At 41.1% G+C, this 17,099-nt stretch overlaps 1 protein-coding gene across 5 annotated transcripts in view; it reads right to left on the bottom strand.

The window, feature by feature from the left end:
* The window catches only part of TXNDC11 (thioredoxin domain containing 11), a 64,144-nt gene that overhangs the window by 44,732 nt on the left and 2,313 nt on the right, over positions 1 to 17,099 (bottom strand). For 2 of the 5 annotated variants that reach the window (XM_050774241.1, XM_050774238.1), the window contains exons 2-4: positions 12,552 to 12,768; positions 10,184 to 10,281; positions 6,543 to 6,672 (exon numbers count right to left, since the gene is read on the bottom strand). In XM_050774241.1, the coding sequence (XP_050630198.1) occupies positions 6,543 to 6,672; positions 10,184 to 10,281; positions 12,552 to 12,768 (445 nt within the window). Of the gene's footprint in view, positions 1 to 6,542; positions 6,673 to 10,183; positions 10,282 to 12,551; positions 12,769 to 14,825; positions 15,329 to 15,379; positions 15,503 to 17,099 lie in introns of those variants that run through there. The other 3 variants (XM_050774237.1, XM_050774239.1, XM_050774240.1) reach the window with 3 other exon arrangements.

Raw genomic sequence — 17,099 nt, 5'->3', positions numbered from 1 at the left:
ATCCCTTCAGATCACTTGAGGCCAGGAGTTTGAGGCCACCCTGGCCAGCCTGGTGAAACCCCGCTCTACTAAAAATACAAAAATTAGCCGAGCATGATAGTGGGTGCCTGTAGTTGCAGCTACTTGGGAGGCTGAGGCAGGAGAATTGCTTGAACCTGGGAGGTGGAGGTTGCAGTGAGCAGAGATCACACCACTGAACTCCAGACTGTGGAACAGTGAGACTCTGTCTCAAAAAACCAAATAAATAAATAAGAAAGCAACCACTATTGATGTAGAAGCTACCAATACCAAACACAATGATGTCCAAACAATACTGAAATTAGAGGAGCCACAAAATTAGTCACTGAAAATTAAATTACCATTGCTCAGTCCTATTCCCTTTCCAATCAACTTAATATCCACTGAAATTAAAATGACACTGGCCAGGTGTGGTGGCTTATGTCTGTAATCCCAGGACTTTTGGGGGCTCAGATGGGAGGATCACCTGACCTCAGGAGTTCAAGACCAGACTGGGCAACATGGCAAGATCTCATCTCTACAAAGTAAAAATAAAAATGACACTGGTTCTGTTAGAATACGTTGTTCACAGTAATCGACTTCATTTTCCTCTCTGTATTTAAATTGGCAGGAAGAACATTCGAGGAAGAGGGATTCCACAATTGGAGTAACTGAAGTAAGCAGAATTTCTTTTTTCTGTTTTTGAGACAGAGTCTCTGTCGCCAAGGCTGGAGTGCAGTGGCGCGATCTCGGCTCACTGCAATCTCTGCCTCCCGGGTTAAAGCAATTCTCCTGCCTCAGTCTCCCAAGTAACTGGGATTACAGGCGCCCGCCACCATGTCCGGCCAATTTTTTGTATTTTTAGTAGAGACGGGGTTTCACCATGTTGGCCAGGCTGGTCGTGAACTCTGATCTCATGATCTGCTCGCCTCGGCCTCCCAAATCGCTGGGATTACAGGCGTGAGCCATGGGGCCCGGTAGAATTTCTTAACATGGTTTGCAAGGAAATGACATAGAGCTCTTAATCTCCCTTTATGGGATCTCCTGGCAAGTTCATTTCAGTTATTTAGCTACATTCATCATTTATAAGGTACATATTGTAGTGCTTACCTGGATAGAAAATTCTAGACCCTATCCTGCTTCAATATTGTGACTATCATACACAGAATAATCCCAGTTCTGCAGAATAAATGTGAATGACCCAATTAATAACAGGAAAGGGCAAAACTCTGCTGCTTAAGAGCCATGGCATCATCCTTTATCCATATTTATTCTTTTAAGTATTCATTTAAAAAAAAAAAAGCTACAGCCAAATTAAGGAGCCAATATCTTTAAAATGTTCTATCATGAAAGAAAAAAGTTTCAAAAAATGACGTTAAATAGTTAAATGTTTGAAGTTGTAAGCCCTAGGTAGATACTGAAGTTTCAATTCAGGAACCTTAAATATTTCTTTGAGGAAGGAACATGATACACAAGAATTTGGGGAGCCACAAGGCTGGGCTATCATCCAGTCTCCATGTAGGTAAATCACAGCCTCCCTGTACCTTAGCTTCTTAATCTGTTCGAAGGATCTACAATTTCCATCTACCTCACACGGCTGTTTGGAACATTAGAAATAAGCACTTGAAAACTAAAGAGCACTTGACAATGCATAGTTTATGCATTACTTCTTTGCTAATAACAACTAAAGTATTTCAAGGTTTACAAAGTTAAGAATTTTTAGTATTTACCCTTTCATGTCTTTCTACGATGTTGAAGTAAATTAAAGGCAAAACTGTTGTCCTAGAAATTGTTTCTGGGCTCAGAGTCTTGTCTTTGTTTTGTTTTGAGATGGGGTCTCACTCAGTCACCCAGGCTGGAGTGCAGTGGTGCCATCATAGCTCATTGTAACCCCAAACTCCTGGGCTCAAGCAATTCTCCAGCCTCAGCCTCCCAAGCAGCTGGGACTACAGGCATGTGCCACCATGTCTGGCTAATTTTTAACATTTTGTTAGAGAGACAGGGTCTTATTTTGTTGCCCAGGCTGGTCGTGAATTCCTGTTTTCAAGCAATCCTCCCACCTTGGCCTCCCAAAGTGCTGGGATTACAGGTCTGAGGCACATATTTTACGAACATAAAACCGTGGTTGATGATTAGCAATCTGATATTGGTAGGTTTGAGATATCTAAGCCAAATAAAATATTTTCCATTGGTTAAAAACTTCCACTCTTCGGCCGGGTGTGGTGGCTCACGCCTGTAATCCCAGCACTTTGGGAGGCCGAGGCAGGCGGATCACGAGGTCAGGAGATCGAGACCATCCTAGCTAACACGATGAAACTCCGTCTCTACTAAAAATACAAAAAATTAGCCAGGCATGGCGGCACATGCCTGTAGTCCCAGCTACTCAGGAGGCTGAGGCAGGAGAATCGCTTGAACCTGGGAGGTGGAGGTTCTAGTGAGCCGAGATCCGGCCACTGCACTCCAGCCTGGACAAGGGAGAGACTCCATCTCAAAAAAAAAAAATTCCACTCTAAGTAATTCAGTATCAAATCATCTGAATAGGCCTTTGAAACAATTCAACTATAGGATTTCTAAAAAAATAAATAAATAAAGATACAATTAGAACATTCCTTTTTCTAACAATAGAATAAGCATATATGAATAGAGTTCCATATACATATAACAACAGTTTATGTCAGCCGGGCACAGTGGCTTACACCTGCAATCCTAGCATTTTGGGAGGCTGAGGTGGGTGGACCGCTTGAGGCTAGGAGTTCAAGACCAGCCTGGTCAAATGGTGAAACCCCGTCTCTACTAAAAATACAAAAACAGCTGGGCGCGGTGGCACATGCCTGTAATCCCAGCTACTCAGGAGGCTGAGGCACGAGAATCGCTTGAACCCAGGAAGTGGAGGTTGCAGTGAGATGAGATTGTGCCACCACACTGGGAGACAGAGCGAGACTCTCAAAAAAAAGTTTATGTCAGTAGAGAATATTATTTATTTCAGGACATCGTTGCTTCCCAAATAATGAATGCTAATTATATTATTTTCTAATGGTCCAAAATGCTCACAAATGTCTGAATTAGAGACAAATTTATAACTAATCAATATTTTTTTTCCTTCCTTAAAATCCAGATCCTACACAAGAAATTTTTTTTTTAAACAAGCAGGAAATTATCACACACACTCCTACAAGATGTTACAAACACATCTAACAGACATTAAGTCAAGCAAAAAAACACAATCCTTCATTATGTCAAACCTTAGAAGTGCCATGAAAACATTAATTATTTTGACCCAATTTTGATATACTTAAATTTAAACACACTTGATACTGAAATCCATATTGATAAAAAATATAAACTGAGATAAGGCTCTTGACCAAAACAAGTATCTTTCTTAGTAAGATGTCCTTAAATTAGCAAGCTCCTTCACATATTTAAACTGTATAGGGTTTTTTGTTCGTTTTTTGGGGAAAAAAAAGGAATTTGAGTAAAAAGTTGAGTATCAGAGATAGCTCTAGTGATGACAATCTAACTCACCCCTAGCTATAATTCCCCCCCGATAACTTTCCAGCATTCTCTAGTCAAGGCACTGTTTAGTTTTCATCTTCTCTCTACTGTCACCATTATAAGCAGATAAACTTTTAATTATTAAATTAAGGCCTTCTGAGAGCCATATGAAAAAAGATGTGTTTTCTTCCTAAGGCCTTAATTGGGAAAACTCAATTATTCAGAGCAGTAGTTCTTAACTGGGGGAATTTTGCCCCCTAAGGGGTATTTGGCAAGGTCTGCAGATATTTTTGGTTGTCACAACTGAGGGGAGAAAAGGGTGCTACCAACATGCAGTGGGTGGAGGCCAGGGATACTGCTAAATATCCTGCCAAGAACAGGACAGTCCCCCAAACCACAGAATTATCTGACCTCCAATGTCAACTGTGCCAAGGTTGAGAAACCCAAACTCAGCAGAATATTCAAAAGCTGACTGTGCTCTACTCCAGGGACTCCAAAAATTCCTTAACTTTCCTAATCATTCAACCGTCAAAACCACGACAGTGGCTTCATTTCCGGATCGAGAATTCTGTGTCTATGTTATAGGCAATGTGTGTGAAACTGACACATTTTCTAGGCTGTGCTATTTGGTATATTTTGCAAGACAAATGGTTTCACAAGTGTCATGCTGGGCTTGACTAGTGAGTTATTTCACAATTAATCAAGTACTATCTATCTCTTGCTAATGAGACAATCTCATCTCAGTGAGAAGCCCAGCAAAAGATGACACTAACCCGATAAAAGCCACAGCTTTTGGGAGGAAGTCATTTTAAAGGCTGACAGAAGTGATCGAGGGACCCCATCTTGGTAGCACTCTTGTGGTTCCCATTTTAAAGGCAGTCCAGCTTAATCACTGTTGTACATCACTCTAATTCAGTGGGCTGCCAAAAAACTTTAATGTAATGTTTTAAATATCATCAGCAGTAATATAATCAGATTAGTGAGTCTAACATGAACTCCAAATCAATACTTGGAGCATAGTCTTTTAAAGTACTGCTGGGCTGGGCACGGTGGCTCATGCCTGTAATCCCAGCACTTTGTGAGGCTGAAGCAGAAGGATCGCTTGAGCCAAGATGGCACCACCGCACTCCAGCCTAGGTGACAGAGTGAAACCCTATCTCAAAAAAATAAAATAATCCAGCCTGGCCAACAAATTGAAACCCCATCTCTACTAAAAATACAAAAAATTAGCCAGGTATGATGGTGCATGCCTGTAATCCCAGCTACTTAGGAGACTGAGGCAGAAGAATCTCTTGAACCCAAGAGATGGAGGTTGCAGTGAGCCAAGATCACGCCACTGCACTCACGCCACTGCACTCCAGCCTGGGTAACAGAGTGAGACCATCTCAAAATAAATAAATAAATAAATAAATAAATAAATAAATAAATAAAATAGAGTACTGCTAAAAGCAGGTCTGTCTGACTCCTGATTCTTCACCATTTTGCTGTGCCATCTCGAGTCGCTCTGGCTGTAACCCACTGCAGATCCATGTCAAAACCCACTTATCACAACTTTACTATTAGAAGGAATCTCAAGGACACCCTGGCCCAGGCCCCTGATGCCCAGGAAGTAAGTAACCCGCCCCAAGTCATAGACCCAGTGAGTGTGCCAAAGGGATCAGGCCCCAGTACCCTGTCTCTTAATATAGCCCTCACCCACCAGCCTGCCCAGGGAAAACAAGAGGCAGGCCTCTGAGGTGCACAGACATCCATCTGCTATCTATGTAATTAAGGAATATTTATTCTGATGCATAGCTAAGAACTATAAGCAGAATAACTAGATATTCATACTGCTGCTTGGGGAATCTCTGCTAACATTTTACACATATGTAGAGTTTCTAACACGATTGAAAAAAGCTATACTGATGTTCTGGTGAAAAAATTTGTATCCAATCTACACAGAATATAAATAGTGCGAACAGTAAAATTCAACTAGCCACAATTCTAAACTGTTGGGAAGGTCTGGATTTACATGGTTTTTTATCTCTGTCAGATATTTATGGTCTTGATTTTGTCGTACCTAAGTATCTTTTTACTTGTACTCAAGTATGATTTTATACTTGCTCCAGTGAATTTTTTGCAGAACTACTTTTACAATTTTTGAGGTTACATATTTTAATAATCCCAATACTGGCCTCACAATAAGAAGTCATTCTTAACCAGCATTAAAGATCCTATAGGACTGGGCATGGTGGCTCATATCTGTAATCCCAACACTTTGGGAGGCCAACACGGGAGGATCACTTGATGCCCAGAGTTCAAGACCAGCCTGGCCAACATGGCAAAACCCTCTTTAGTAAAAATACAAAAATTAGCTGGGCGTGGTGGCACATGCCTGTAATCCCAACTACTTGGGTGGCTGAGGCACAAGAAGCACTTGAACCCGGGAGGCGAGGCTGCAGTGAGCTGAGATCACACTCCAGCCTGGGTGTCAGAGCAAGACTCTGTCTCAAAAAAAAAAAAAAACCTATAAAAATAATTTACCAAGGGTTGAAGTTGGCAATGGGGAAGCAGGAAAGAAGCTACATTAGTAAAGTTAGAAAACTTTCTGTAAATAAGACCTTGAAATAGTTACATACTTCATAACATGGAAGGAAACATATTTCCAGTTTTCAAAAAAACCAAACTACAACTAACAAGAAAAACCAGGTATCTCATAGTACAATGCTATGAGAAGTGTCAAATAATATTCTTAAAAATTTGCAGCTGCACAGAAATTGTAAGTTAATTCTCATCTACTCTAAGTTAATTGTGAAGCAAGATGAAAATCTGTTGAAAATTCCCTAACAAAAAAACAAAGATTTTGCTAGTACTCTATTCTCTTAAAACTCTCTTGGACAAACCATCGTTACAGTCAGTATCTCAGAAAGCATTTAACTGGGGCTGATGCATCACATGACCTTTGACTTGCTGCAATTCAGGAGGTTTTTTTTAAAACCCCTTTAATACAAACAATCCAATACAACCCAGTGAAAGGCCTTGAGTATGGAGGAGGAGATATGAAAGACAAGTACCTCGTAGTTTGAGAGAAAATCTAGTAATTCTGATTGAGATGGGATGTAGAGAAGTGGTTTCATCACCCGGCGGACAAACTTCTCAATGTAAACAGCACTCATGGGGCCTTTGTATTCGATTGGTCCAAAACTAGTACCAAAAAATAAAAATAAAAATAAAAATAATAAAAATAATACACCATGCATTAAGCCTGTAATGTAGAACTAAAATCATCACCACCACAAAATGAAAATGTCTTGCTTTGGGATCCAACCAAGTCACAGATCAGTAGCCTGCTTTGCTCAGGAGGTGACCAGAGAATTAAGAATAAGCATTTTAGGTGAGGAGAGGCGGAAGCAGCCCCTATCCTTCTATGATCTTGAATTCAACTGCAAACTGAATTGCCAAACAAAAAACATTTATTCTTGTCTCTTAAAAAAAAATTAATTCCCACAATATTTCTTTTAAAAACAAAACAGAAAGACAACCCTGGAAATTGACCTCATGCTAAGGGATTCCAGGATTTAACTATACAATTCAATGTAGGCGGGCAGATTTTCCTTCTACTAGTCACTGTAAGGTGAGGGACAGGTTGAACAGTTGGCCCTTGCCCTACTAAAAAGAAATAGGCAGACAAAGGATCACTGAATGAACCTGAAACTTATTTGAAGCTTTATTACAACAATAACAAATTATGTGAAGGTCTGAAGTCAGTGACCAGTATAAATGATCTGTCTTCCTTTCCCCTCCAGTTGTGCCTGGGAACACACACAATTTGATTCAGTGCCACTAAGTAATACCACCACCATTCAGTTATCCTTCTAAGCTAATCAGAATTCTCATGTGCCTCTCTTCAATCTCACGCAATACAGACACTGCCCATATATAATTGGATGGTAGGTGGCAAGGGTGGGGCGTTATGGTGAAATTCAACAACTGCATAATCATTCTTTTCTCTAAACAGAAATTGACATTAAGCTTACTGTTAACAGTAACAATAGAGCCAAGTTAAGAATTTTATAAAGGTTGTGATTATAATACCAGAATACATGGTTACAGAAATTCACATAGACACACACACACACACACACAGACACACACAAACACACACACACACACAGTGATGAGATAAACACAATTCTTCAATGTGCACTGCAGAATGATGTCAAAGGAATATTAGCATGAAAAAAAGTGAAAACAGCATTCTCTACATGTACAGCTGGGAGACAGTTAAGAATTCGACCAAATCAAGACTTACTACAAATTAGTTCAGTCTAAAAATTACCACCACCACCAACCCCATCAACCACCAATAATTTTTAATTTAAAGGAAGAAATCAAAAAAGCATCTAACTTATTCCAGAAAAAGGAGCTACCAATCTGGAAACCTCAACTACTCAGGCCAAGAGGCTTTGCTGAGTTTTCCTGGTGTGATGTTACAAGGGTCCTAGTGACTTATAAAACCCAACAACGCAAAGACAGGGGTGTGGAGGCAGGCATTTCAAGGTGCATGCTACCTCAAATTCCTCATCTGTAAAATAAGAACGTTGGACATATTTCTAAAGTTCCTTGGAGGTCCCTTCAATCTTTCTGCAAAAGCTAAGCAAACAAATATACATACATATATGACAATACTGTATACCCACATATCCCAAAATGACATTTGTACTTGATTCCGTGGAACTCTTCTGATTTTAACGTCACATCACATTAAGTCCACCTCTGAGCAGCCTGAAAGGACTATACCCCCCTACTAGGCTTCCATGCCCTTTTTCAAAGCCAAAAAGAAATGCAAGGACTTCAGCAGGGCAAGCTCATCATCCCATTACAGAGCACAGAGTTAAGTACACCACCTTACACTTACCTTTAAAACAAAAAGAGTAACTCTGAGAAAGTATTCCTGTATCCGAAAAAGCCTGTACTTGAACCTTCCACATAAAGGCAGAACCTCTAAGTTACTGGCCAAAAAGTGGGGAAGAAATCTGAAAATCATCTTAGTGGTCCCTAAGCAAACACTGGCTTGTTACTACAAATATTAAAATACAAACTTCTAATATCCAGAGGAAAACGTGGGGGAAGAGATGGAGTAAGAAAGTGTGTTTTTGCCCAAATACTATCTAATAGTTCCTGGGAGTCAATACCGTGTGCCAGACAACAGCTTATGTTACAGACACAGAAATGGGATGGAATGTGACAGAGAACCCACAAATCATTGTTTGTTGATGTCTGCTATAAATCCCCAGTGATTATGGCCCAAGAAGTTTAGAAGGAAAAAGCAAAGCTCTCTATTAATCAAATCTCCTTTACCCATTTTACCTTCAACAAACTTCAAGCCAGCCGGGCGCGGTGGCTCAAGCCTGTAATCCCAGCACTTTGGGAGGCCGAGACGGGAGGATCACGAGGTCAGGAGATCGAGACCATCCTGGCTAACACGATGAAACCCCGTCTCTACTAAAAAATACAAAAAAATAGCCGGGCGAGGTGGTAGGCGCCTATAGTCCCAGTTACTCGGGAGGCTGAGGCAGGAGAATGGCGTAAACCCAGGAGGTGGAGCTTGCAGTGAGCTGATATTCGGCCACTGCACTCCAGCCTGGGCAACAGAGCGAGACTCTGTCTCAAAAAAAAAAAAAAACAAAAAACAAAAAACCAAACTTCAAGCCAATCACCCTGAACAAAGTCCAAAGTCTTATCTCCTATCTCCAAAACCCTTCAAGTCAGATTTTTAGACATTACTTATCATTCACAGCAGGGTCTGGGCTGTACTCTAGTACAGCCCAGGTTGAGACCAGCCTGGCCAACATGGTAAAACCACGTCTCTACTAAAAATACAAAAAACTAGCCGGGCGAGGTGGCGGGCGCCTGTAGTCCCAGTTACTCGGGAAGCTGAGGCGGGAGAATGGCGTGAACCCGGGAGGCGGAGCTTGCAGTGAGCTGAGATCCGGCCACTGCACTCCAGCCTGGGCGACAGAGCGAGACTCCGTCTCAAAAAAAAAAAAAAAAAAAAATACAAAAATGAGCCAGGCATGGTGGCAGGCGCCTGTAATCCCAGCTACTTGGGAGGCTAAGGCAGGAAAACTTCTTGAACCTGGAGGCGGAGGCCACAGTGAGCCGAGATTGCACCACTGCACTCCAGCCTGGGCAACAAAAGCTAAACTCTGTCTCAAAAAAAAATTAAATAAGATAAAATAAAACTCTTTCCATTTTTCAGCCCTCTTTGTGACTTCAGAATTGTGGACATGGGACTGTGTACCTGTAGTAATTTTCTTCCCAATAGAAAAGATGGTAAGATACACTCTGGACTCTGCTATGCCTCCAGGTGAAAGGATAAGACACTTGGTGGATTTTTACATTACAAAACACTCTTACAATATCTGAAATACACTGGAGTAATTGGTACTTTGAAAAACAATGCTGTAAAATGTGTAATGACATGAAAAGATGCTCAAAAAAGTGAGAAAAGCAGTTTAGGAAAGAGTATTACTACCTGATCCCACGTTTAGCTTTAAAAAGCGGGGTGGATTATCCAGATCTTTTATTTTTGCTTATCTGTATTATCTAAATTTTCTGTAGTATCTAATATTTTAATATAGAAAAAATGCAAAATTCATTTATAAACTGGCAAACCAAACTGGAATGAGAAAGCTATTTAACAAGTTCTTACCTCCGATGATACAGATATATTACAGGAAAATAAAAGAAGTGTTTCTGTTTTCTGCATTTCCCCTGGTTCCACCAACAGTTAATTGCCACAAACAACACCTGCAGAGCCAAAAAAGGGTTTCAAATGACTGTGAATAACAACTGAAAAGTTACCAAGATTTAAAAGATGAAATTAAAAATGGAACTATTCCTCTCTCACTGAAACAGAAAGTACGAAAAAAACTGTTTTGAGTTTTCAAAGGTCATCATTTATCACTAAAATGAAAAAGAAAGACATACTCTTATCTATGATGTCCAGCCAGGACTTGGACCATGTTTACCAATCTTACCATGCAGTACAGTTCAAAAGATTTTTGTGTGTTTCCAAAAATAAACCCACTTTTTTCCCTACTGAGTACATGGAATAGTAAGCTCTCAATTTGGAAGAAGCTGAAATCTTTTTTAAAAAAAAGCAGCAGCAGTCGCTGGATTGCACTATAACCCCCACCACCTGTCACTATGTGATCGTAAACAAACTGCTTCACCCCTTACGCCTGCGGTCCTGCTTCAGAAAAACAGGGCTAACAGCATCAGCTTGCAAGTGGTTGAGAATTAGCACAGGGCCTGGCACACCAGAGTATCATTATTATTATACTAATGCCATCACTCAGAAGGACATACTGCTTAGGTTGACAGTAAGGTAGCCAATTCACACTTATTAACAAAACACAATAGATTTCCCTCTTGTGCCCAACATGGGCAACATGAACTTTGTTCTCTAAATTTGGAAGGCTCCACAGTTTCTAAGAAAAACCAACTGAGAGTTCCAAATGAACTTCTGGAACTCGGCTGCCTACACACGTTACTTCAGATCAGTGGTTCTGAGCAGGAGAGTCTCAGAAATCTGTGGGATGCTTTTTGCTTGCTGCAATGACTGGGGGAAGCTACAGTGCATATGTAGGGCAGGGCCATTGGTAGATGTCCTGCTACACTCAAACCTGCTTTGCACACAGAAGAATCATCCATAGCATTCCAAAGGAGTTCAAAATGCCTGCCAAACACTGATGTTGGGGAAAAACTGTTATTATCCAAGCCCAGAACCTAGCTCCATTTTACATGTGAATCTAAAGCATGCTTTTTGTGTTCACTGGATTTTTCAGGAAAGCAACTTCTATGTAAACTGAGAGCAGAAAGGGCTTTGTGTGGTTCAGGATTTTACCAAGATTGTTCACCATTTAGGATAATCAACTACTAAGAGCACTGTCCCTATGGCAGGTAAGTCACCAACATATCACCTTTATCAGTCTACATTTGTAACTATCCCACTCACAGCGGTTCTACATAAAGGTATATGGACCCGTTCTGACTGTGCACTTATATACTAAAATATATACAATTTAGTTACAAATTACTTTTTCCCCCCCAACTTTATGTTCCAGTCAGTGCATTAGATTATTTTGAAATTACATGTATAGGAAAAATTTATCATCTATGAATTCTTTTTCAGGAAGAAAAGGGGACATCAAAAAATACTTATTTTCTAAAGTGCAACTGGGGTCCACTGGGCTGAAAACCACTGCCATAACAGGTGACTTATTTGCCTATATATCTTTCTTACCTAGCCCAAAGGTGGCATTCCTTATCTGTTGAATATAGTTCTGGTCCAAATATTAAAAAGGTCGGCCTTGTTACAATGTAGTCATATCATACATAAATTTTCTTACCTGAAATACCTAACTAGCGGCCGAGCGTGGTAGCTTAAGCCTGTAATCCCAGCACTCTGGGAGGCCAACGCGGGTGGATCACAAGGTCAGGAGATGGAGACCTCCTGGCTAACACAGTGAAACCCCGTCTCTACTAAAAATACAAAAAATTAGCTGGGTGTGGTGGCGGGCGCCTGTAGTCCCAGCTACTCAGGAGGCTGAGTCGGGAGAATGGTGTGAACTCGGGAGGCGGAGCTTGCAGTGAGCTGAGATCGCGCCACTGCACTCCAGTGACAGAGCGACACTCCGTCTCAAAAAAAATAATAATAAAATATAATATAAATAAATAAATAAACCTAACTAGCAAGTATCAAATGGATATGCAAGAACTAGGATTTTCAGTCCCTCTACCTTTTTTAATGTTTAAACCAAACAGTATGGCACCCCAGGATGAGCACTGGCCTGTGTTGTGAGATTCAGAATCTGCTCCCACACTTGCCTCAGACTACAATCACCACATTTGGAAATCCTTTCTGTTGCTTTATGGAAGGCTCTGTAACTTAGAAAGGACTCCCAGAGTTCACCTTGGCAAAGTCTGCCCATTGGGCAAGGTGTCTCTGTGGAGACATCCTGCCCTACATACAGGACTGAAAGTCATTTGATTCTTAAGCTGAATGTGAGCATTACCTGGTCTGAAAGCCGACTTGCTGCTTGCTGAATTTCTGCCCTGGCAGCGATGGACTGTCCACACCAAGGGGCATAGAAAAACAGCAGTACCACCTCTGAGTCCCGGCGAATGTACTCTGCATAGTCCAGCTGTCCCTGGAAGAGGTCAAGCACTGGAGACCTCGGGGAGAAAAAGTTGACAGGTGGCTTTGCTGGTATTATCACATCTTTTGCTCGACTAAAAAAGAGCAAACACAGAAAAGATTGCTTAGTTTATCTTCTTCTAAAAATAGTTCTGTGGAAACAGAACGAAGCTTAAAAGAAAAATCCTCTTTTGAATAAGAAAATGGAGTCCCAAAATCACTGCCCTAGAAAGGCAACATCTGGCTGAGCAAATGCAAGACATGAATAATATGTTGGAAACAATTCTCTGAGATTCTGTCCCCTAGGTATAGGCTGGAAGGGCAGTGGAGAGCAGAGGAGGATGTCTTTGAATAATCCATATGCCTGCCCCCCACACCTCAAAGACTTCATCCTCCTTTTTCTGCAGCCTGGCTCTCCAAAGAAGCCACTTATCTCCAAGGGTTTAGAACCACCAGCATGCGAGCTCAGAATTACGGTGAGGGAGCATGTACACTGCCACTAATGATTTCCATGGGAGATGCTCACAGTGAACTCAACTTTGAGAAAACATTAAGCTTATTAGCTGGAGTTGGCTTGTACTTATCCAGGGCATTCAGCTAACAGTAACAATTAAACAATAATATACATTCCTCCAGATATATATCATAATCCTAAGACTAATGAAGATGAGTAACAAAGCAACAGCCTATTTAACTGGAAAATGGGCTTTTTGAACACTTGAGTTTCCCACAAGATCAGGAGGAAAAAGAAAATAACACTGGACAAACAAGAGGTAAGAAGTAACTTTCCTCATCAAGACCTAAAGGTCTAGGCCCAGGCTGCATTCCACCAAGTAGAAGGGCCCTAGTAAACACCCTGAGCTGTCCATGTAGCTGCACTCACATACCATAAAACGATTATAGCAGGTTTGCTAAGAAACAATGGAGACCCAATTATGCACTATCTAAACGAGATAAATAGAGAATATAAACATGGAAACCTAAAAAACGATTAGATTAACCCCAAAGAAAGTAAAGGAGGCCAGGCGCGGTTGACTCACACCTGTAATCCCAGCACTTTGGGAGGCTGAGGCAGGCAGATCTCCTGAGGTCAGGGGTTCAAGACCAGCCTGGCCATGGTGAAACCCCATCTCTACTCAAAATAAAAAAGTAGCTGGATGTGGTGATAGGCGCCTGTAATCGCTTGAACTCAGGAGGCAGAGGTTGCAGAGAGCCGAGATTGCACCATTGCACTCCAGCCTAGGTGACAAGAGCAAAACTCCATCTAAAAAAAAAAAGAAAGGAAGGAACAAGAAGCCAGAAGGTACAAATGGAAAACGACGAGCACAAAGGTACACTTAAACCCAACTACATCAACAATTACGTTACATGTAAAAGGAGGGGCCAGGTGCAGTGGCTAACGCCTGTAACCATAGCACTTTGGGAAGCCGAGCTGGGCAGATCACGAGGTCAGAAGATGGAGACCATCCTAGCTAACACGGTGAAGCCCGGTCTCTACTAAAAAAATACAAAAAATTAGCTGGGCGTGGTGGCTGGGGCCTGTAGTCCCAGCTACTTGGAAGGCTGAGGCAGGAGAATCGTGTACGTTGCAGTAAACTGAGATCACACCACTGCACTCAGCCTGGGCAACAGAGCAAGACTACGCCTCTCAAAAAAAAAAAAAAAAAGAAAAAAAGGAAGCAACCTAATTGGGAGGAACAGACTGCCAGACAGGATAAAGCAAGACCCAATTATGTACTATCTAAACAAGATATAGTTTAAATATAAAGATGTAGGATAAAGGCATAAGGATAAGAAAAGAAAAACTATGTAAACAGTAAGCATAAGAAAGCTGGCATGACTCATGACGTAAAATGTTAACTGGGGTATATTCTTACCCCAGTTTACTTAATTGTTACTCCACAATAAAAACGAAAAACAAAACCTACTCATATATGTTATAACTGGGATGAGTCTCAAAATGATTATGCTGAGTGAAAAAGGTGCTAAAGAGTACATGCACTATGACTGCATTTATATGAAATTCCAGAACAGGCAGAAGTATTCAACGGAGCAAGTCACCTATTTATTCACTCAAATATTTTAACTTTCAATCAGAGAGCTTTCAGTCTACGCAGAATGCCTTCATAACCCGAAAAACTCAATCACTTACACAATTATTCAAAAATTCTTTACTGAGCAGCTGTGACTATGCTTTGGGAATAAGCACTGAGGCTGCAGCAGCTAGCACTGTGTGTTGTCGAGCAGATCACTTTCTAGGGGAGGAAGACAAGAAAAACATCAAATGTGTAAAAAATAAAAATATACAACATGCTCGCTGCTATGTGAAAAATTTAACAAAGTGATATACAGAAGGACACGGCAGCTACTCTGATGGCGTGGTGGTTTGGGAGGTGCTATAATTTAAGCTCTGAGACCTGAATGACAAGAAGATAGCCATGTAAGAGGTGAGGAAGGCACTACAGGAAAAAAAAAAAAGGGACATGTTTTCAAGAGATCCAAAATTCTACTCTTTGGAGAAATTATTTTTCTACCATTCAAACTGCATATGGCCAAGCGTGGTGGCTCAGGCCTGTAATCCCAGCACTTTGGGAGGCCGAGGCGGGTGGATCACATGAGGTCAGGAGTTTGAGACCAGCCTGACCAGCACAGTGAAACCCCATTTCTACTAAAAATACAAAATTAGCCGGGCATGGTGGTGCACACCTGTAATCCCAGCCACTTGGGAGGCCGAGGCAGAAGAATCGCTTGAACACGGGAGGCAGGGGTTGCCGTAAGCCAAGATCACTCCATTGCACTCCAGACTGGGAAACAAGAGCAAAACTCCATCTCAAAAGAAAAAAAAAAAAAAAACACAATGTAAGCATCAGATAACGCAATCTGAGGAAAAATGTAGGTCTGACAGCAGAAGAAAGGATAAAGAGCAACTCAATAATTTTGCTCTGCATATTCAGAAGCATTCCCAAATGGGCCAGAGAAAGTACAAGGCCAATCAAAAATCAAATATTAGCCAGGGAGAAGAAACACTGGCCTCAACTCCATCAGAAACACTGGTGAGTTTCTATTTAACTCATCAATCTGCTTCATGTTTTAGAGAAACCATACCTAGAGCAAAGATTTCCTGCAGCGATGAGGGTTATGTCTCGTGTACAAAAAACTCAAGAGTTGGTTGCAAATAAGGCGGCCTGTTGTTGCTGAGCCAGTGGCATGTGCCTATAGTCCCAGCTACTACTATACTCTGGAGGCTGAGGCAGGAGAATTACTTGAGCCCCGCAGTCTGAGGCTGTAGCATGCCATAATTGCACCTATGAATAGCCACTGCACTCCAGCCTGGGCAACATAAAGAAAAAAAAGCCTGTTGAAACCCCAATTTTCATATGAAATTCATACCTTACATCACTTCCTTGCAAAGACCATTTGAGGCAGCTTTGAAATTACAAAATGGAATAAAGCAAAATAAATACATGTATACATATATATGTATCTACACACAATTTTTTTTTGCCTCTAAATCAAGGTAAAAGAAAGGTGAGCAGGATGAAGAGACAGAGGTAAGTAAAGATTAGATGCCCAGAAATGCACAATTATTCACTGTGGCTCAACTTCAAATCAACCTTTTCCATATTATCTGGTTTGAACTCAGCCGAGCCACAGACTTGAAGAGAGCAGTCATTTATTTCAAGCCTGGAGCTGTTCGTAAAAATTAAAAAAAAAAAAAAAATTCCTAGGCCAGGAGCGGTGGCTCACGCCTGTAATCCGAGCACTTTGACAGGCTGAGGTAGGAGGATCATCTGAGGTCAGGAGTTCGAGATTAGCCTGGTCAACATGGTGAAACCTCATCTCTACTAAAAATACAAAAATTAGCTGGGTGTGGTGGTGCGCACCTGTAATCCCAGCTATTCAGGAGGCTGAGGCAGGAGAATCACTTGATCCCAGGAGGTGGAGGTTGCGGTGAGCTGAGATTTAAAAAAATCCTATTCTCCCTTAAGCCTTATTAAAGAAAAGATCTTAAAAGTGAAAGAGGATAAGGGAGGTAGAAATGTTAGCCAGTTGTACATCAATAAATAGTATCATCACATCATTCAAAGATGACCCTAAAAAAATTAATCTGAGTCTATTCAAAGATGGTCAAATTTGCCAGTGACACAGAAAGAAGATGAAGCAGCAGCCATTTACTGGTTCACGCTCCTTGCCTGAAGCAAGAAAGGATTTCATTTTGCCTACTCTAGTAACTGGATTTACTCTCTTCCTTCTGAATCTCAAAGGACTTCCATATCAATTAAGTCATGCTGTCTCAGAACAAACATTAACCATTATTTCCATACTTTAACAAACCGATGTAAATAAACTCCACACCCCTGGAGTGGGGAACCTCTCTTCCTAATTTGAACCTAAATATCACCTCGCAACACTCTACCTTCTAAAA

Source organism: Macaca thibetana, chromosome 20, assembly GCF_024542745.1.
Source record: "Macaca thibetana thibetana isolate TM-01 chromosome 20, ASM2454274v1, whole genome shotgun sequence".
Taxonomy (NCBI): domain Eukaryota; kingdom Metazoa; phylum Chordata; class Mammalia; order Primates; family Cercopithecidae; genus Macaca; species Macaca thibetana.
This window is presented reverse-complemented; position numbering and strand designations above follow the sequence as displayed.